This window comes from Pleurodeles waltl, chromosome 2_1, assembly GCF_031143425.1.
Source record: "Pleurodeles waltl isolate 20211129_DDA chromosome 2_1, aPleWal1.hap1.20221129, whole genome shotgun sequence".
NCBI classification, from domain to species: Eukaryota; Metazoa; Chordata; class Amphibia; order Caudata; family Salamandridae; genus Pleurodeles; species Pleurodeles waltl.
In genome coordinates, this window is record NC_090438.1 from 368,473,619 (window position 1) to 368,496,603 (window position 22,985).

At 40.2% G+C, this 22,985-nt stretch overlaps 1 protein-coding gene across 1 annotated transcript in view; it reads left to right on the top strand.

The window, feature by feature from the left end:
• The window catches only part of LOC138265066 (connector enhancer of kinase suppressor of ras 2-like), a 518,319-nt gene that overhangs the window by 451,919 nt on the left and 43,415 nt on the right, over positions 1-22,985 (top strand). Inside the window, exon 11 of the mRNA XM_069212618.1 lies at positions 12,470-12,669. Within this exon, the coding sequence (XP_069068719.1) occupies positions 12,470-12,669 (200 nt within the window). The remainder of the gene's footprint in view (positions 1-12,469; positions 12,670-22,985) is intronic.

Genomic DNA, 22,985 nt, shown 5'->3' on the forward strand with positions numbered 1-22,985 from the left:
AGTGTGTAAAATGTCATGTAAAGGCCTTCACGGATGGAAACAATGTGTTATTTCAGCATTATGGCTCTTTTGTATACATAGGGCCCAGTTTAATATTTGGGGAAGTCTGAGTAAATTACTTCATCGCCCTGGTGGAGGTCCTGACTGCCAAATTTTGAAATGCCCATCAGGCCGGCAGACATTTAAACCATTGACAGGAACCTCCATCAAGGCAGGTCCTGCCAATGTATTGTAACGTTTCCCTACAGCTCTTCCAAACATGACAGAGCGATAGGGAAAAGTTACATTGTTTTTTTAATTTTCAAAGCCAAAACCCTGAAGTGGAATTTTGGTTTTGAAAAGAAAAAATGCCCCTTCAAATGGTAGTTATTTCCCATGGCGACATGGCATTTTGCAGTTTTCAGTGCCTTACTGCCTGAGTTTTCCTGGCAGTGACAGAAAGTGAGTGCCCTGCATACCCACCCATCAAATTTAGGTGGGGAGACATAGAGTCAGCCTCCGACGACCCTTACTCTGTCAGGCCACTATAGATACAGTAATCCCCATTGTGGTTACACCAGAGGTCCACCTGCATTTAAATTGGGTGAGCTGACCATTATGTTGCAGAATGGGTGCTCCCTCTTTTGCAAGGGAATACCCTTTCTACCAGCACATACATCGGGCTCATAATCTGCAATCAAACAAATATATAATAGTTTCCCTAATGAGAAAGAAACCCCCAAAAATATGTGATAGAAAATTCCTAAACCTAAACTTTCTAAATAAACATTCAAATTATTCATACAGCAATTTCGTTTTCACTTCCAGTAAACGAAGGTAAAACATGATGTTTCCTTTCTGCAGAGTTGTAGTTGATCATCTAATTTATCTCTCCTCATTTCCATCAAGGACCGCAAGGAACTCTACCTTGAACATCATTTGTTTTGATGAAGAACATCTCCACATTCAGCACCTGATACAATAAAAGTCATGTTCACAAGAACAGAACATATTATTAATCAAGCCAAGAAAAAATGACACTTGTTAGTAAATTACCTCATCATCTTATTGCTGCAACACTTCCCTAATTTCGAATTAGTTCAATAGGAAACTATTGTTTTGTTTGTCCTCATCCCACTGTAGCAGATATCCAAGAAATGCTGATGCTTAAAACACATTTAAAATAATCTACCTGGCTTTGAGACCTGTCAGGCCACAGGGCTAAAGCAGTCTTCCTGAATTACACCTTGCTTTAAAATACGTTCAGCATCAGAGTTAGGGCCATATTTATACTCTGTTTGCGCCGGAATTGTGTCGTTTTTTTTTACGCAATTCCGGCGCAAAACTAACTCCATATTTATACTTTGGCGTTAGACGCATCTAGCGCCAAAGTCCATGGAGTTTGCGTCATTTTTTTGCGTGGACACCTACTTTGCGTTAATGATATGCAAGGTAGGCGTTCCCATCTAAAAAATGGACTCCGAGGCATGTGCGCCGTATTTACACCCCCGGGCAAAACTCACGAACTCAAAAAAAATGACGTCCAGCCGATTTTGTGTCGTTTTTTAGCGCCTGGTCAGGGCAGGCGTTAAGGGACCTGTGGGCTCGGAAGGAGCCCAGAGGTGCCCTCCCAGGCCCCCAGGGACCCCCCCTGTCACCCTTGCCCACCCCAGGAGGACGCATAAGGATGGAGGGACCCATCCCAGTGAACATGAGGTAAGTTCAGCTAAGTAATATTTTATTTTTTTTGTGGCTTAGGGGGGCCTGATTTGTGCCCCCCTACATGCCACTATGCCCAATGACCATGCCCAGGGGACAGAAGTCCCCTGGGCATGGCCATTGGGCAAGGGGGCATGACTCCTGTCTTTGCTAAGACAGGAGTCATTTCAATGGGGGTTAGGAGTCGAAAAAAATGTCGCAAATCGGGTTGAGGCGAAAAATTTGCCTCAGCCTGACTTGCCCCATTTTTGGCACCCAAGCTCCATATTCCCCTACACCGGCGCTGCCTGGTGTACGTCATTTTTTTTCACGCACACCAGGCAGCGCCGGCGGCTAACGCCGGCTAACGTCATTGAATAAATACGGCGCCCGCATGGCGCTTCAGAATGGCGTTAGCCGGGGCGAATTTTTTTTTGGCGCAAAACTCCGTCTGAAAAGATCAAATGTCTTCTCGCCAGTGGTCTGATGAGGTGATAGATGAAATGCCACAATCCTCTTACTCAATTCTTCTTTCAAGTTCAAACTAGACATTCTATCTAGCTGAATGACATCTTTTGAAGTTCTGTTGAAACTTTCAACCACTCAGTTAGTCTCAAATTGATAGAGTGTGCATGTCTTGTGCATAATCCCACACTGTGCCCCATTGTCAATGAGAAGAGCTTTTGGAAAACCCTCACGACCAAAGGAAATCTTTAAAAATCCAATCTCACTACCAGAGGACATGTGACACACTCTTTGAACAATGGGCTAAGAAAAAAACAGGTTAACAAACAAAAATAGGTGCACAATGGACTGTTCCTCTTTCAGAAGGCCTATTATGTCTAAAGCCACATCCTACCAGGGCTGCTGTGCAGACTGATGCACATACATGGGGGGCACCTGTGTCCTAAGAACTTTATCACTCCCACAACATTTCAAGCATTCCCTTATAGCAGGTCATCAAAATCAAATCTCTGCTCAGTTTATTTCCTTAATTTTAACAACCCCTAGATGACCCATACAAACTAACTTGAAGACTTTTCTGCGAAACGAAGAACACATTACCAACCTATCATCTCAGAATAAAATGCCATTATGCTTGGGAGTTCATCTAGAAACAATCCACATAGTTTAGCACACCCTTCAAAACTTTTCACCACTCGAAAAGCTGCTCAACGTTTCTGTAACCTGAGCACGAACAGAGCAGCCCAGCACATCATTGGACATCTGAAACATCAGTAACCAATCTGTATAAGCGATATACCACAAAATGATACACGCTTGACAGATACGCAATGTCAAACATAAATTCATATAAACCTATAACCCACTTTCTAATTATGGCCAACACTCTGTCAAGGCTTATAATCCTTTAATTTGGAAAATTTCACACAACGGCTTAGGTTTTGATTTAAAAATGTGTGCCCCCACAGCAAATACCTAAAATTGTCAATAGTCCCCTTAACTGACAGTGCTTCCTTCTCAATGACAGAATAGTTCATCTCTGCCCCTCTCAATACATGCAGTGCACAGTTGTTTTTTCCTCTTCTTACACCAACTGAAACACCTAGGTTTTACAACTAGCATCTGTGACAGTGGCACATTCTTCCCCAGGTGTTAAAGCTTTCAAACATGGCACTTTGTCCAGATCTTTCTTAATCATGTTAAATTCCAGAGTGCACTTCTTGCTCCCAAAAAATTCAGAATTCTGAAGTAAACACTCCATAACTATAGTTTTGGTTGATAAACCTTTTAACAATGCTTGCGCATCGTTCCACAATGCCTATAAAAAAAGAATCTCTTTCTACATTTTGCAGTTGCTCAAGACTCCAAATAGATTCCATAAGATCTTTCTTTAGACAAACCCCTTCAAAACTGATCTCATGTCCTAAATAATATAGCTCACGTCTAACAAAACAGAATTTATCTGCTCTTAAAGTAAGTCTCTGTTCTTCAAAAATATCCTTAATAGTCTTAATTCTTAGGGTGTGCTCATGCCATGTTTTATCAAACACCAAATTTCTTCCTGATAAAATAGAACAACAGAACTTTCATAAAGAAAAGAGGTCATTACACTTTGGAAGTCAAAAAGGAATACTGTTGAATCCATTCTTTGCTACTGTGAACAGGTACTGGGCTGCACTTGTCAAGGAAAAAGACCCGAATGTGCAAGTCAAAATGTAGGTTTAGTCAAAACAACTCAACCACAGCTCTCCCTCAAATCCAGTTCTTTCTCAGCTGCCACTCCTGGAACCCCCCTACCAAGACTCTGTTGCTCTGTACTATCATGAAACTAGGAACTGGTGTTGATCAGATACATCCCAGTAAGCCTAAAGCATTTATTTTTAAGACCAGTTCATGAAATTCTGGGGTTGGCAGCACCACCCCCTGTACAATAATTCACAATGCGGTGATACTTCTGAATTTTAGTCTCCAACCATCAAGTTAAGTTATTACAATTATTTAAGTAATTAAGAATATAAGAGAATTAAGTATTTCCTACCGTCTTCTTTCCCTCCTCTCAATTGATTAGTTAGTATGCGGGTGGGTTAATGAGGAACCCATTATGTAGTGTGCTGCTTTAATGTTACTGTGGTGTCAGAAGAATATTTGTCTGTGAACCCACCTGGCACTGTCTAGCTGTGATTAAGATTTCAAATGTTGACTAAAGCTTGAAGTTCTACGAATACTCTGAAATGAGGTAAGCACAAGGGCCACAAAGTTATCTCCAACTGCTATTGCTGTCCACATGTATCTTCAAATGTCTCTAAAAACCCATGGCCATGTCCAATGAAAACATTTAATTATTGGATAAAGCTATTGAAAAGGAAGTATTGTTTGAAATCCAAATGCTCATTTCCATGTACTCTATAACCATATTCTTTTTAAAATGGAGTGTATTTGAACTATGATAACGTAGATGCCTATTCAGTGTTGCACAATATGGTGTGTTGGGTTTACAGAATATATTACAATCCATCAGTATGTATTGCTGCTTCAGTTCTTACTTAAGAACATGATGGTGCTAGTAGCTAGTATCTTATTGCTATATCAGAACTCATTAGTTCATTCATTCATATGCTCACTCATTAAAAGACTGCATTTAAAAGAGACTAAAACAATGTAAACAAATGACAGTACTATTGGTAGGAAAGTAGGAATCAAGACCCATCATTTGTCTCCTAGTTCTTTTATTTTAACATTGTATATAACGTTAAAGGTAGGCCATGGAAGTCCTGTTTCTCTGTCTTTGCCTGGGAAATGTGCAGAGACACATCCTCAGTAACAGATGATGAAAGCATTACTAAATGTCTGGATTATTTTTCTTGAAATGCAATATAAAATTATATCATACAGTAAAATGAGAGAGAACTCTGCCTGAGTGTCAAGTAGCAATTTCCGTATAACCAGTGGACAAACTAGACAACCTGTGGCTTGGCAGATGACCTAGACACTAGATAGTACTGATATATATCCAGTGGCTCGCATTAATATTCAGATTTCTGATTTTTTTTAAAAACAATATGGAGTTCCACAAGTACTTTTTTCGGATGCTCAAATATGTGTCATCAGATGATCAGTTTGTGGAATTATCACAAGTGTAGAATCCAAAACAAATAAGGTGCCAAATTCCTATGGCTCTATTTAGGACTTGCCAGGTACAATTCATCATCACTAAGTAACATGGCAAATATCCTATGTTTATCTCACTCATAATGAAATAAGAGTGCCCTGGATTTATATCACCAAAGAACAACCAGATGCAGTTAGCATCTTTCACTGCATTACATTCTGTGGGATGTAAAGGCTCAAGATGTCAGAGTATAATTTCCACTTTTACTTTTCCTCATTTGGTGAAGCAGTGCTCCAACTGAGAACAAAAGTACAGGAGGGACTCTAGTGTATTAGAACCAGAGGGTGACAAAGGTCCTTGTCAGATATGGAGTATCTTCTGAAAACTAATTGCTGACAAACAATACTGTATCAAATATTTTTATGTAAATTATAACAGACTCAGAAAAGCTAAACAGGCCTGTCAAGGGGCAAAAGTGCAAAATGGAGAAAAAGAAGACTCATCAGAGACTACAAACAAGGACTTGTAGTTCATTTTGCTTTCTGAATTATTTTAATTATGTGCATTTACTTGAACATTATTTTATTCAAAATATATGACTCTTACAGCAATAAGAGGAATGAAGCGACACATATATTCTCTCACAACTTGAATGAGTTACTCACAACCATTTGAATGGCTAATATGTTAGCTCTTGTTTTGTGTTTTACAAAGTTCAAATGGCCCATGTGAATGCCTTTCATGCAGCTGATCTAAAAGCCCCTTGTTCAAAAGACTTATGGACTATGCCAAGTTTCTAAAGTCATTTATTAAAAGCTGCTTTTGGTTACTTGGAAGGTTTGAAAAAGAAACCTGGGACATTTTTTTGATTTAATGGAATCTTCCTGGAAATCAATTTGGTCTTACTGTTTAAAGAATGCAATATGAATTTACCTAAAGTAGCACTAGGACCATCCATTCAATGACTGGTGGGAATGGGAAAACAATTCAGATGGTAATAAACCCGTGTTCTGTTGGATGAGCACATTAACATTCAGACACACTCAGAAAAATGTTCTCTGAGATAACCAAGGACCTTGTCACAGTTGACTTTTTCCAAAACGTCCACTGTTTACAACATAATTTGTCATTAGAAAATAGCATGGAGTCTCCAAATGAGGACTGATCCATGGCAGTGCTCGCTCAAGCATTTTCGAAGGACCTTAAAATGATAAATTGACAAAATGGAAGCAGTAGGAATTTCGAAAATGAGCGTTGAATTCCCAGAAGAGCCTGCCCAGATGTTTTAGAATATCAAGCATGCATTATTAGTGAGACTAATGCAGTTTTTGCGACCATCTAATCTCCCAGTTTACCACTTGTTAAAGTAAACTGACACAGTTTGGTCAACTATTCTCCTTCATGTTCTTACCTCTGACAATTCTTTGGCATCAAAGCCATATCTTCATAAAGGTTTCATTATTTCTCTCTGCGCAGTCTGGTGTTAGGAGACTGATGGATTTTGTCCACTTGCTGAAGAAATAAGTCCAAATGTGTCTCCTTGGTCTATACCAAAGTCTATTTTCAGCTGGAAGACATTTTATCTTGCACATTAGTTATTTGATTTATTTGAATTTTGCCAGATATCCCTTTTCATCTTCCACTAGGGGGATGTATTCTGGAGTATTCAAATACATTTTATCATTCTTTACATAGTGCTCCATTTCTTTCACACATCCTGGAGATCCAAGGGTGTTACAGGTCTCATTTTCATCTGAAAATACATAGCCTTGGATTGCTTGTGGTCCACAATTGTGCTTATGAAGACATTAAACTGAAATGGCCCCTTAATTGCATCTTGAAAAAACATTTCAGTTATCAGATTCTCACTTTAGTGAAGATCTCACACAGCCATTAATTAGTTTGATTATGCAGCGCTTTTCTAACCATAATATTGGTTTGAGCCTCCCACAGCCATTACCAACCTAGCATGTTTTTCAGAGGGCTGTATATAGAGTAGCAGAAATAAGTGTATTTAGTCCACTTCTAACATTTGTGTGTACTTTATTTCTTTGGTTCTTCATTTTCCAAATGTGATGCAAATACCTTCCGGTAGTGAATCCTGCTGCAAGAATACATAAATTCTATAGTTGTTTCTCTTGTTATCAATTGCATGAGCCTCTTGGTTTCTGAGTGTAAATAAACTAGTTTGTATCTTCCAGCTTTTGCATTTCTTTCTCTGCATGGAGAAAGTTAAAATCTGCTTTTATCCAATTATATAGAACTGGTCTTGTGTCTATTAGGTAGATGAACACATTTTTGAGTAGTACTCTCAGCAGCTCCGTAACTGCAAATCATATGTTCGAATGTATACAATTTGGTGTAATTGCTTTGTCCATTTTCAATTTTGATAGCTTCATTGAAACCCTCCATTTTCTGACACAAATGGCTCAGCTTTAATCTCCCTTACCCCATTGTCACTTCTCTACAGTTCTTCTGTGACTCGTCCTTGTTTACTTGCTACATCAATTCAGTATTCTCCATACTTCCTCATCATTACTTCCTCATTTCTAACACTGAAAATTAAAAGAAATGTTTTCACCAAAAGAAGTAATATAGACTACAGAAACAAGCTACAGAACAGAGCCAGTTTGGCTGGAAATGTTTGTGTAGTAAGTGATTCCAACTTAGCTGTTACTTGTAGGTGGTTTCATTTGTTAGAAAGCACTGCTGCTGTCCCTTACTTCCATATGTGCAATGGAGAAAATGTTTAGAAGTATATAGTTTAAGCCTTACGAATCACAGGAGTCAATGCCCAACAACTGGCAAATGCACTGAGTTCTCTGCTTGCTGATGTAGAAGCCAAAGACAACTACAACCTACCATGACACCATTAAGCAAATTTTGCTTTAGGCTAAGCTTTCCAACTCTTCAGTTACTAAACCATTTAATCTTCACTCTAGAAGAGGAGGGATTATTCTGCCCCTCTACATTGGTAAGAACATTATGAGTTTATCATGAGAAGGCACTTCTACAGAGGCTTGAAAATTGGACAAACGTAAATGGAAGAGGAAATGATGGATCATCCACAGCACTCTCTTCCAGCATTGTCTGATTTAAGCCCTCTTCTTTCTCAACATTTTACTCATCACAGCCTCTCCCTTATCATGGCTGAATGTCTAGCACCTAATCCCTCATCTCGAAAAGACCTTGTGGAAAAAAGTGAAGAAGATGTAGTAGCTGACCAATATAAGAGGTAGTCTCCTTGACAGTTCTCCGCAAAGGAACACTGTTTGAAAATTGCTGAAACTTGGCAAGCCTTAAAGACTGCTGGCTTCTCCTGGGCTGATTTCAAAACTGCGTTTCAATTAGTCTTGAAGGAAGCTGGGATCACAGAGGAGAAGAACCTCAAATTCCAGAGAAGCGGGAAAAGACACTTGAGCAAAGAGCCTCCATGTCAATGCATATGGCTGATTTGAAGGACTTGCACTGATGCAAACCATAAACAAAGCTGCGCTGGGGATTATCCAATGCAGAAATTAAGCTGGACTATGCCGGAGAGCTGTTTGACTTCCGCTGTTGGTGAGGAAAGGCAAGGGAGAAGAAAAGTTACCCAGAGACTCAGCATGTGAAATTGTTTCTTGAGCAGGCTTCACAGGAACCCCAGTGTTGGAGCTAGAGTGACAGCTTCAGCCTACTCTTTGTTACTTCATTTTTGTAAATTAACTACTGCATATCTGTATATGCAGTCCTCCATGCAATCAATCAATGAGCCCCAGTTGGTGCAGAGCATATTTGAGCCTTACTGTACACCATTTAGTGATAAAAACCTGAGTGGATAAAATAAAAACATTCCACCTGTTAATTGGAATGTTTGTGATTCGATGCATGTTCTCTTTTAAGTCTGATGTGAAATATAGCACAGGATGTTTACCTTTAATTCACATGTGCTTTCAAAGCCATTGCAGCCATACTGTGACACAACAGTATATGTAGATATTTTATAGGCCATCTGATTGGTACAACCACGGTGAAATGTGCACCTTGGTGAACGGTCCTATCAGTAGATGGTCTGAATGTAGGTGCCAAAAGTGACATGGAGCAACAGAATTAATCTGTTTCACTTTGAGTGACAGCAAAGTGGCATTTGCTTAACCTCTCCTTGCAACATTCTATCTTGTTCAAAGTCATTTTGAAGTTTTAGCCCTTTATATATTCAAAAGGTCTTTAGAGGATAAATTGACCCACTGAGGTTTTGGTCATGCCCAGGTTGCATGCAGCTCCTTCAACAAAAATATGCAAATAACTTTTAAAGGCATCCATATCATGGCAACATCAGGTACTACCTTATGGCATAATCACTCATTTGTGTCTAATCAGCCCACACTGATTCTTCATATGAATTATGACTTGCTCTTTTTATTAGGCTTCTGTGTTTGTCTATTTTTTCCCACTTTCATTTGTCCTATTTTGTTCAGAGAAGTGTGGTTTAGTGTTTTGAATTTACCCTTCACTTCTGATACAAAGTTATCTGGGTGTTATGAGGACCTTAGATTATTTCTAATAAGATTACATATGATTGGCAAAGGCTGTGATGTCTTCTGACATTGATCTCAGAACAGTTTTAGTGAGCTTATCAGAAAGGTTACTTTTGTGGATCGTGAAAAAGAATGTAAACTGTAGAGACAAATGAAACAAACTTCAGCATTAGTGTTTCCAACACACTTCACATGAAGATAAACATCACATAATCCATCAAATTATCCATGTGCAAGAGAAGTTAGAATTAAAATCCAGGAAAAACAGGAGAAATGTTCTTTAAATTGAGGTCAGTCACAAATCAACAAGGTGACTACATTCCTGCTCCTGGATCCTTAGCAGGAAACAAAGAAACTAAAAAGACACCAAGCAGTATACTCAAGGGAAGCACATATGTTTTGGTACTCCTAGATAGAAGGCTCAGAATACTGTACCCTTCTCAATGACTATCAACTCGATGGCAAGCTGAAGCAGTAAGGCTGTATCACAGCCTTATTTTAAGAATCACAGTTTAAGTGAACCCGATGTCTAAAAGGCTGTAGGGAATATCCTGGCTGGAACGAGTTCCAGAAGAAATAGTTGGTGATAAAGAGGACAGACTGTTAAATATCAAGGGTAGAGTGCTGAGGTTTAGCCTCTACTTGTAAATCTTGTCCATTTAATGGATATTATACTCATTCATCTTTGACACGAGTAGTATCAAACTAATCGAATAAAGATTTCCTTCGTAATTTGTGAAATCCACTATATGTAAGTTTAATTATTCAGGGTATGGAAGAAGCTGAGAGACTGAATGGATACCGGTTGGAGATAAATATTTTTGCTATTTGTAAAACTCCTTACTTCTGGAGGGTGACAAATCTTATTCCTGTCTATGAAAATCCTTATATCTGTTGGCATCATTTATTTTTACTCTAAATCAACCCCAATAGTCACAATCCCTTACAAAGTACAACATATTTACTATTAAATTCAGAAGTTAAAAATATCTTCATATACATGAACATATATCTTAAAAGTAAATAGTAGCAAAGTAGCACCACACAAGACTTGGTGTTTGACTGTGGTCTGGTCTCCATTTTCCATCCGCAAATTGATGAGTGCTGTACCGTATGTGAGCAACTTTACAGCCTCCAAAGAAGGGATTCTGTTGTTCTGCCATATGAGGTACCTTTGTTTTTCAATTAATATTACTTGTCACTGAGAAAGTTCATAGTTACCTCCCGACAGCTTAAGCATTCCCAACTAAAGCTGAGACCAACTTGAAGGATACTTTAGATGGTCAAGGATGATTGTTAGCTGTGCACAACAGCCGCTTTGTGCCAACAATTTCTTTAGAATAATATATCTGGTAAAAGTTCTACTGGAGTAAGAGGAGTCACCAAATAAACCAATGAGTGAAGACTGTATCAGATGCCATTTTCACAAATGTAGGAACATTTCTCAGTCTCTAATGATCTCCTCTACCTTCAGAGCCAGAATCTAGTCTTAGAATCACCCAGAAAAGTAAAGAAAATATTTCATTAATAGAGTTGAATAGAGAGTTCGGTATTTTGGACAAATAATCTATTTAAAAGTAGTGACTGAAACAGTGTTGTTAGCAGCAAAACCAAAGTGGGATAAATAGCAAATGAATTACAGGGACATTGACAAAAAGCATCCATGGACCTTAATGCCCCATCTCTTCTAGTCTTCCTTGGAGATGCAGTTGTTTTGGTACTAGACTCCTACTTGTGGAATTGCAGGTTTAATAAACTGTAACAAGTGCTAAAACTGTTCAGGTTTTGTAAATGGTATGGAGTCTGGTTATTCTCGAACTGAAAAGAGGAGTAGCTAAATAGGGTAACACTGTTGGAGCTGGAGATTAGATTGTTACAAGGTTTGTCAGTTGCTCCTTTAGATTTACATAGTTATTAAATAATTATGAATATATAAATTAATGACAACTGTGTTTATTTGAAACCGATTCTAAGAAATTGTATTTCTAATGCCACATTGCAAATCACTGCAAACAGCAGAAGAACAACAAAACAATAAATCATTTGTTAAAATAAAGTACTTGAGACCAGGCCAATTGCTAATAAAATGTCCTATTTGCAGATCAGAGTTAATCCTGCCACCTAGTAAGCTATTTTATGCAAGTCCAGAAACCTAGATATAAAACTGAGATAAAACTTAAAATGGCAACTTTCTAAACATAGTCTAACTAAAATAACTGTTTAAAAATACTAGTGGCCAAACACAGGAGATTAAAGTGTGAGGGCTATTTAGATGAAAGCGATGGAGGAGCATAGTGAGCGAGGAGTGCTTCACAAAAAAGGGAGAAATCCACACCATCCTTTATAGACTGAAAGCACTGCTGATGGTCAATAGTGATTAACATTGAGAAACAGAATAAGAGTAAGGGTAGAACTGAATTAAGGAAGTGGAGGGTAAACATAGGGAAAAAAGCAAACACACATGCTAATGATGCAAGGGAAATGCAGTAGGCAAATATGTAATCAGAAGTGTAAGGGCAACAGGGGTGTCCTATTTTGAGCAGGCAGGTAGACCATTGTCAAAATTATGAAAAATGTGCAGAGAACAGCTGCACGCAGTGTTGAGGAATGCCTCTTAGGATTCTTGAAACTTTGGGATACTAATTTTCCCAGCAGAAAAATAATCTGAGGCACTTAAAACAGCTCTTAATTTATCTTTCAGAAAATACAGAGGAAAGCAGAGAGTGTACAGATGGTCTACAAGAGCTGTACAAGACTTTGGAACAAGCAAGTCTCTCAGCTTTTGGAGAGCAGCGTCCATCCACCAAACAGGAGTACCGAAGATCTTTTATCAGGAGGTGCAATGACCCACTAACCAATGAAAAGCTCCATCGCATCCGAGTTCTGAAAAGCACTTTAAAAGTAAGCATTGAGGAGATCCTTGTTCCACTCATCGTGTGAAATGAAAGAAAACATGATCAAAACATGGACTTTGTATTTGTTCAGCCTCTACATTAAAAATAGGCACACAAGTGAAATGCAAACATAAGATTCAATACAACAATGAAATGTGCCTCATCAGAAAATTTGTCAGAATGACTACAGAAGAGGGAGATGCATGGGGGGATCCACACTGCTGGAGGCAGTACTTTTTTTAGAGTGGCCACAACGCAGTGCAAAGGAGGAGGAAGTAGCACTGTCTGTATAGTCCATAAAATGTGATAGACAATGTGTACTAAAGTGAAACAAATCTTAAAGTGTGAGTTAGAATAAATGGACCGTCCAGTCTGACACACAGGTGTTTGGAAGAAGTGCACTAAAATCGAGCGCATCTACTTTTAGTATGATCATGCTACATAGCTCAGATGTGAGAATTAACTTAGATTATGATTTTTACATTAAAAAAGAATTAATTGAACATTTTCCTTCTTTCTTTTTCCATCTATTGTGTGAGTTAGAAATTAGGGGCTTGAAGGAAAAAGGGTTTAGGAGAACAGTCAACTCAAAGTAAGTGACAGTAATTGAATTACAATGAGGGAACGTATTCCAGCCATTCGCATAGCATAGATTTCTACATTCCACTCTTGTGGAAACATTCACTCACACCTCATCATCTATCCTTTCCATCTCAACCAGTTTTCCACACATACTCAATACCATTATCATGTCATATGAACTTGTCATTGGTTGAAGGCAGATCACTTTCATGGTCTCTTTAGGTGCAAACTAAGATATGAACATTTACCTAAGAGAAGTGTGTTATCTTGTGAAAGTAAATCACAGAATAATCACAGAATACTTAAAGTAAAACTCTTTCACAAAATGTTTTTACTTTACTCAGAAATGCAATTTCTTGCAAGCATTAACTGCTTGCATGGATAGGTTATCGTCAATAATGGCTAAAAGACATATTTTTACTTACTTAGAGTTGAAATCAAGATGGTTCAGACCACTGCATGCACTATTTAAAAATATAACTTGTCCTACCCCCGTTTTTGTTTTGCATTCATAAAGAGGAATGCACTTCCCAGTTGTAAACAAAGTCTGAAGAAATCACATAAACAAGGCCCCTCAATTATCACCCTTTTCGGATGGCATCAATGATAGAAGCAGTTCTTTTCCAACTTGCACAAGTCATGCAAATCTGAAACCCTACTGCAGGTGATGGGATCTTGCAATTCTAAAAGCATATGTTTGGAAAACCCTTCAATTACAGTTCCAAGCAAATACTATTAGAACTGTACATTGAATTCCATCCCCTGTTGTAGCATATTGCATTTACATGTATTGAAATGAATGGAGAGTGGATGATTCTAATAATGTTCGACACCTCTTTTCGAACTCCCAAGACATTAAGCCTCTCATTACGACCCTTGCGGTGTTAAGACTGCCAGGGCTGCAGTGGCGGTCCGACCGCCGCCAATGTAGAGTTCCGACAGCCACATTACAACCGTGGTGACTGCGCCATGATCGGACTGCCAGCACCACCACTTATACTCCTCTGGAGGGGCTGGCACTTCTAATCCACCAGGGCAGCGCTGCCCTCAGGATTACGAGTCCCTTCTCCACCAGCTTTTACATGGTGGTAGCACCACCATGTAAAGGCTGGCAGAGAGAGGGTGCAGGGGGCCCCATGGGGGCCCATGCACTTGGCATGGGCAGTGCAGCGGCCCCCATGGCCAGCCCTGTCGTGCTTTGTGCTTTGCAGTCAGTGAAAAGCAAGACGGATGCTGGTGCACCCTATGCACCACCGCATTGCTGCCAGCTCTATTATGAGCAGGTGTGAATGTTGTGGCTTGTTTCCTGCTGGGCCAGTGGGCAGAAACAGTGTTTCTGCCCGTTTCCGCTAACTGACCAAGCGGAAAACTCTTAATAGTGGCCACGGTAAGGAGACCATGCTAGAGGTAACCTGACCACGGGGCTTCGGCGGCCGGCCTTTTCCGTCTGCTGAAGTCTTAATGAAGGGCTAAGGGTCTAAATCTTATGGAAGATAAAAGTTAAAGCTATTATGCTGACTGGATGGTGAGAGCAACTCCGAAACCTGGTACATGCCTGCCAAATATATTCACACATTACAAATACACATTACAAATAGCTTTCCTGTTTCTGGTTTCTGTTTTTCTCTGAACACTGATGGGGTTTTATCAGCCTTTTCCTGAATTTTCAAAATTTGCATACATTAGCGTTTTGTCAATGGGTTAGCTTTTTTTTTATGTAAAAAGTCAAGGGGCACTGTTTTGCTAGTGCTTAGAGACAAGATCGCTAATAGTACTGTTAAATTTGTGAACCACTAATGCATGATATATAGATAGTGTATATGGCATGCCTCAAGCCCCAACACCTTGTATTGCTTAGCTTCAAACTAGGAGGGAATCAAGCCAAAGAATGCAGTACTCGTAGTCTGAGTAATACATTTATTAAGGCACTTCCCAGGTCTCAAATGAAAGCACACAAAAATATGAACATGAGCATTTAACTTGAATGCAGTAACATGTGTATATACCAAAATAATCACAGCAGTTGAACAATGATAGGCAGAAAAAGTGCATTACATCAACAATGAATATGTATGTAGTGAATATATAGATATAAATATTTATGTATGCGCACAGCAAAGCTAGTTAATTAAGAATTACAATTCATCACTGTGGGGATTGAGTCCAACATCATCCTTGCCAACATGAAGCTGTGGAACCCTGGATAGCTGAGACAGAAGAAACATTCCCCAATAGGAGTTGGTTTTGAGCAGTGCACCCACTGCGAAAATGAGTTACTTCTGTCCCAGTGTTAAGCTTCCCCACCTTATATACCTTAAACAAATCCAAGAGGAAGGTTCTGGTAGCCTTCCCCCTCCCTTCGAGTAAGTTATGAAATTTAAGCGCTGGCTGTACTTGGTCTGTATCGAAAACATGCAAAAGAACAGGCCAGGCCCCAATGCGCATTCCCGAGACAAAGCTGTACTTTCTTCTGCTGTAAACATTCTCATTCTAAGTTGAATCCCCGCATCCCCTACAATATTTGCCTTGCTCTGGTGAGAAGAGCGAAAACATTTTCAATGTAGAAAACAAGCTTGGTGTGGAAAAATACCTGCGCCACTGATGTGATGACATCTGAAGCTAAGCGAGCCACAAAATTGAGTCAGTGGTCAAAATGGAGTCAGTGGTTAAATACAGATAGCATTACACTCCACCCATTGACCAGTGACTCTTATAACATACTGGTCTAAATGTATCCCTTTTCAGTCTAAACATTACAAGTAGGTTAGGTATGCAGTGTGCACAGCAAATTAGCATTCTTATAATACAAATCACTACAAGAATTCCACCTAAAATAGTGCACAGTTGCCCAAAATCAGGTAACCAGTTAAATAACCAATCCCACCACCCTTTGTCAACGTCATGTAAAGTGTCAATAAGGGAGTGAATAAAGGTGGAGTGGTCTGACAAATTAAAGCAGCACAATCCATCAAACTCTCAGCAACCATGATCATGCTTCAAGAGCGAGTAGTCAATAGCTGCCTTGTTTTGCAAAGCAGCTTTTCTGGTGCCTCGTATATCCAGTAGTAATTCAGCCAAGGCGATGGATGTGTGGTTAATATTCTTGATCATCAAACATGCTAACTTGTTAATAATTCAAGTATTATAAACAGCTAATCCTGGAACTCCTGCTAAAGAAATACTCAAGCTCACATACTCTGATTTAGATAATAACTGAATTTCAGAGTCACAGTCTTCGCATAATTGAACTGTTTCCCTTGGAAAGCGAGTATGTACAGAGTGAAATGGAAACATCATGAGTCCTAACTGTGTAAAAGCATACAGTCCACGGTTATATTGCCAAGAATGCACATATAGGTGGTATTTCCACAAGAGAACAATCATCCCACCAGTAGTTTAACATGCTTAATGTGACTTGCAGCAGTCACGATGTGTTGTAAGACATGCTATTATTCATACTTTTACATATTTTATAATTTCTATGCTGACACAGTACTCGTTGTTCCCACGGGATCTCTTGAGGAGACCTTGTTGTTCCTCCAAGGTGCATTCGAGCACATTTTATGATTTTGTAAGTATTACAAGTTAAGTTGTAGCAGACATCACCAGTAGTAATATTGTAAGTAATCATATGGGTCACATTGTACCATTTTTCATCTGTTACCTCGTGGTAAAACCTGCAGTACTAATAAAGTGTAAAGTGTGGCAACACGTCACTTTCTTGAACTGCTCCATCTGTGTTGGTGGCAGGAGTCAGTATGGCAACCAAACAGGTTGAAATTACATCAACAGTACTCTTCATATTCGTGGTGCAGAAATCCGATCTGTTGAGTACGGCTCATGCCAGATAGATCCAGATGTTTTAGTTTAAATGCAGTAAAGGTGTTGATCTGCACGGTCGTTCAATCACTTCAGAGCTGGGGGCTTTCGGTCCCTCCCGACCCTACACGCCCGAATACCGACCAGGCGGTGCAAGCAGCACAAAGACACCTTGCAGTATGATCTGTAAAAGAAACAAGTATGATCATTCTTGCAGATAACATTTAGCAGCTGGTACATGTTCTCACTTGTCCTGTCCTGGTTTCATGGCTAACAATATGTCGTCCATGCTCTAGGCTATAACTTCTGCTGAGTCAGGAGGACGATTTGGGGATTCTACCCACACCTTAGCACCAGGATATTTGTCAGTTGAGCCAAAACCTCCCTCCCCACGCACTGTAAGAAGGGCTAGGGCAGCCCCTTTTTTAACTATTCCTCCATACACTGGAATGATTGTGATCTGTGCCATTCTGTCTCCAGGTTTTATCATCAAGTCAGTGTCTCCACTGTTCAAAAGGATAACCTTAAGTTCTCCTTGGTAGTCTGCATCAATCACTCCCCCCAGACCTGAATACCTTTGAGTGCCAACCCAAATCTAGGAGCAATCAATCCAAAGTGCTCTGGGGGAATCTGTATTCCAACACCTGTTTCAAGAAGTGCCATGTCTCTTGGTTTCAGTCTATACATATTCAAAGCAGGTAAATCAAGACCTACAAATTCTGGTGTGGCTTGGTAAGGAGCTAAGGCTCCTGGTTCTATTTCCCAATACATGATGGTGTTGCTTGCTACATGGGGTTGTATCTGTAACACTGGGGTCAACATTCACATTAAAGGGGTCTCTGCATTTGTCAACGGTCTGTTATTCAAAATCTGGAGAGCTTCATTTAAATTCTTCCTCCAGTTTTTCAACGTTCCATCACATAATTTTTGTAATTGTGCTTTCAGTAAGACATTCATTCTGTCAATCTTCCTGCAGCTTGTGGGTAATATAGAATGTGATAAGTCCACTCAATAGTATGTTGTGAACAATAATCTTGCACCAAATTACCTTTGAAATGTGATCCGTTGTCACTCTGGATTTGGAGTGGAACTCCGTAAAACAACATTAACAAGTCCAGTGTTCTGATTGTGTTAAACTGAGTGGCACGTTTGCAAGGGACAGCAATCAGGTAGCCAGAATAAGTGTCCACTACTATGGAGGAGTATTGACACCTGCAACTATTTGGTAGTGGCTCAATGTAATCCATCTGACATATCAGCAACTTCCCTCTCCCCAAGTGACCTTTGACAGTTTACGGGCTAGATCTCTGTTGTGTGTGTTGACAAATAGGACACTGCATGATCACTGTTTTATCAAGTATAGGGGAATGTGCATCCCTCTAATCTCTGCCCACCTGTTAGTGGCATCCTCTCTCAGATGTCCACATTTTTGGTGCACCCACTTAGTCATCGTCATCAAGTCAGAATCTTGCATTGCCACTTCTGCCTCTGAGATTTTGTCTTTATTGTTCAAGTGAGTCAGTGGGACAGTGGGCATCTGTACCCTTTACCCCACACCTCCTTTGAGTGTATTTGCCAGTTGTGTGCATGCCATGTGGTAAGCCAGGTGGCTAACCCATTGGCGGTAGACCAAGAATCAATATAAATGTGACAGGTTCCAGGCAACTCTTGTTTCAGTGCCTGATATACAGAATACAGTTCTGCATATTGACTCCTCTTCCCCTTTCCAGTAGTAGAAAGTAGCTTTTTGGTCACAGGATTATATGACACTGCCTTCCAATGTCTCTTGGCCCCCACATACTTGGTTGTACCATCAGTGAACCATACATACTTCCTATCCTCAGGGGACAAGGAGTCAAATGGCTCACCCCACCTCACTGGTAACTCTTTAATCATGGGCACCACCTGCATCACCTCATCATCGTATACAGGGACTTTTGCCATCTGTTCATGCAGGGCGCCTGTCCTTGCAGTCCCTGCTGGTCCCTCTCAGGCCCTGTCCTGTATGTACCACTTCCATTTTATAACACTAGCTTCCTGTGCATGTCCTTTTCAGGGGGTTTTGGGTGAATTCATCACTCACTGCATTATTGGGATTTCAGGTCACAGAATCACATTATGACCTAGGGCCGTTTGCTCAATATCCACTAGAGCCCATTAACACATTAGTAGCTGTTTCACAAAGGGAGTATATCACTCTCCAGCATCTGGTAATTATTTTGGTCCAAACATCCAGGGGCACCCTCTTTCTTCCCTGTTTTTGCCACAAGCTCCAATTTGCATATTGACCGTGAACGGTAACATGTAAGTCAAAGTCTCCTTCGTATACTGGCCACAAGTCTAAAGCCTGTTGAATTACCTCCTTTGCCAAGTCAAACACACACTGCTACTGCTCTCCCCGCTCCAATTTGCATATTGACCGTGAACGGTAACATGTAAGTCAAAGTCTCCTTCCTGTACTGGCCATAAGTCTAAAGCATGTTAAATTACCTCCTTTGCCAAGTCAAACACACACTGCTACTGCCCTCCCCATTTAAACTCATGTTTCTTTCGGGTCACTTTGTACAAAGGGGCCAAAATCTGACAAGCGAGGAATATGCTGACTCTAAAAGCTAATAAATCGCTGAGTCTCCTGCTTGTTAAGGGGTGTGGCAAATTCTAATATCTTTTGCTTTGCCAGTGGCAGAACCTCTCTATGTCCCTGAGCCACTGGATTCCTAGAAAATTCACATTTTGAGAGGGTCCTTGTGTTTTATCTGGATTGATCATCCACCCTTTGTTTTGCACTGCAAGAGTTCCACAACCCTGTCCAACTGAGTCTGCACCTGTTCTTGTGTCTCTTCCTGAATCATCACGTCATCCATATAATGAGACAATTGTACCCCTGGAATGACAGATACTTAATCCGGGTGTTCTGCCCCCAGCAGGTGATTGTGGGACTATGAACTATACCCTTGGGGGAGCTGTAACATCTTCAATTGTCTGCAGCCATGTGAGAAGCTAAATTGCTTCTGGCTCTCAGAGGTCAAAGATATAGAAAAGAAAGCAATGGCAATATAAATATCAATGGTTGCATACCAGGTCCCTTTATGTTTTTATATTCTCTCAATCAAAGTGATGGTATTGGGGACCGCAGCTGTCAAAGGGGGGTATATCTGTTCAATTCGCGATAATCAATTGTCATTCTGTACCACCCATCTGCTCAGTGCACAGGCCACAGAGGATTGTTCTACTCAGTGGTAACTGGAGCCACCACATCTGCCTCCATAAAATCCTGCATAGTCTCACTTATTTCCTCACGCCCTCCCAGAATTTGGTATTGTTTCAAATGAACCACCTTGGTTGCTGGGGGCACCTTCACTGGGGGTATCTGCAGATGACCTACCATCGCTGCTGCACTTTTATATCGCTTTGATCCCTTTGATCCAAAATTATAACAACCATCATCCGAGTATAGCGTCATCCCCTTCAGAATGTCAATTCCCAGTATAAACTCTAGGAGGGGCACAATCAAAACAATATATTCTCTTTTTGGCATTCTCCCTATTTTCATTTGAACCTTAGCCTGCACGGTGGAGGTTTGCTTTCTACCCTCCCTGCGATGGTGTAGTATTGACCAGTAAACTTTTTTTAATTTACATAAATTATAGAGGCCTCCGCTCTGGTGTCAACTAAGGCCTGGACCCTTTGAACATTTCTAAGTTTCCAATGAATTTCTAAATCAACATGAAGTCTGTTATCTTTACAAGCCCATCCCTATATCGGAGCTTAGCCTGTTTCCTAATATGATTTAAACCTGTCAACGTTTGCCCAAGTCAGGTCTGGATATATGCTCTCATATGAGCGAGGAGATTCCTCTCCTTCCCTGTTTTCAGCAGCTAACTAATCGCTGTCCAAATCTTCCTCCTCTTTCCCTCATGAAGAAGCATTTTTCTGCCTCTCTTTTCTTTTCTCCTGCATCTGCGTCTGATCCTGATTCACTTGTTTATTCTCCTGCATCTGCGGTTGGCCCCGATTCACTTGCTTATTTTCTTGCTTGTTCACTTTTCTGATGCCCTCCTTTCTGTCCAGCCCTCGCTTACTGTACATCTCTCACAAATTTTTGGTATCTATCCCATCAATCTGCTCTTTGTTGACACCATCCTTTAGTAATGCTATAATCATGTCCCTCCTAGATACTCTATTATTGTCTGTGTGACCCTCAGATCTCAAGGCTCTCTCAGGTTTCATCCACTCTTCCAGCTCACTCAGCTCACGGACAGCCTCCAGTCCAGTGAGCATCACTCAGAAAATAGCAGTTTTCATTCCCTCCTCCTTCTGCATTGCCCTGTCCAAGAGCTTGTCATTTTGTGGCCAGTCTGATTCTGTAGGATACTTATGGTTATACCCCACGACTGCTAGCTGCAGTAGGGAGATCTGTTGACCCCTAAACTGCTCCTGTATTATGGGATCAGTGCTAAGAGTACAAAACTTAGGAGCGTCTCCTACATTAAACATTACTCCAGAGGCTCCTGTGTCAAATAATTGCACCATCCATGTAAGTAATGTTTCCCCAGATCTCTGCCTATATCTGATATCATTGACTTCCTGTCATGTATAATCTTCCAGGGAGTGCATCTCAACCCCCCCTCTGAGTTTTGAGGGGTGCCGTGTATTTTCCGTCTAAACCACTTTCTGTTCGCCTGGCTCAAGCTGGTCCCCACCTTTTTTAGAGACTCATCGCTGGAATCTGAAAAATCTGTGGAACCACAAATATTGGCATCACAAACTTCAGGGTCCCAATGTAACCCTGTTTTAACAATGGCTAAATGAAATTTCTTTTGATTGACTCTACCCCTACATTTACGGTATCTGTATTGGGCAACAGCTGCCTTTTTTATGACAGATTGATAAGTATCAACTTTATTCTGCAATAACTTATCCTGACAAGACAGCATGGTTATAGTTTTTTTACTTCAACTAGCTGCCTTCCCGATTGCAGATTTTCTTGTTCTAATTGAGAACATTTCTCATGCATTTTTTTATAAGAAGATAACAGGATCCAGCCCTGTCTGCCTAAAATAGATAATTCACATCCCCACTCTATTGGCACTTTCTGTAAACAGAGTAGAACAGTTTTTGGTTCAGCATCAATAAGACATCCTCCCCAGTTTTCACATAGCCCTGCTCCACAAGATCATTCATTCACAAGAATATTGGAGGGTGCTTTTTCCCACCCTGGTATGTCATTTGGCACCTGGATAACTGCCTTTGACTTTTTGCCAAACATTTTCACTTTTAAATCTTTCACTTCGCATACTGCAACTGACTACGCCAAATTGTATTGCTTAGCTTCAAACTAAGAGGGAACAAAGCCAAAGAATGCAGCACTCTTAGTCTGAGTAATGAATTTATTAAGACACTTCCCAGCTCTCAAACGAAAGCACACAAAAATACGAACATGAGCATTAAACTTGAATGCAATACAACACGCGTAGATATAAAACAATCACAGCAGTTACATAATGATTGGCAGAAAAAATGCAATCCATCAACAATAAATAAGTATGCAGTGAATATATATATATATATATATATATATATATATATATATATATATATATATATATATATATTTATGTATGCGCACAGCAAAGCTAGTTAATTAAGAATTCAAATGCATCCCCACGGGGATCGAATCCAACATCATCCTTGTCAACATCAAGCTGTGGAAACCTGGACATCTGAGACAGGAGAAACATTCTCCAATGGGATTTGGTTTTGAGCAGTGCGTCCACCCCCAAAATAACTTCCTACGGCCCCAGCGCCAAGCTTCCTCACCTTATATACCTTAAACAAACCCAAGAGGAAGGTTCTGGTAACCTTCCCCCTCCCTTCAAGTAAGTTATAATGTTCAAGCATTGGCTGTACTTGATCTGTGTT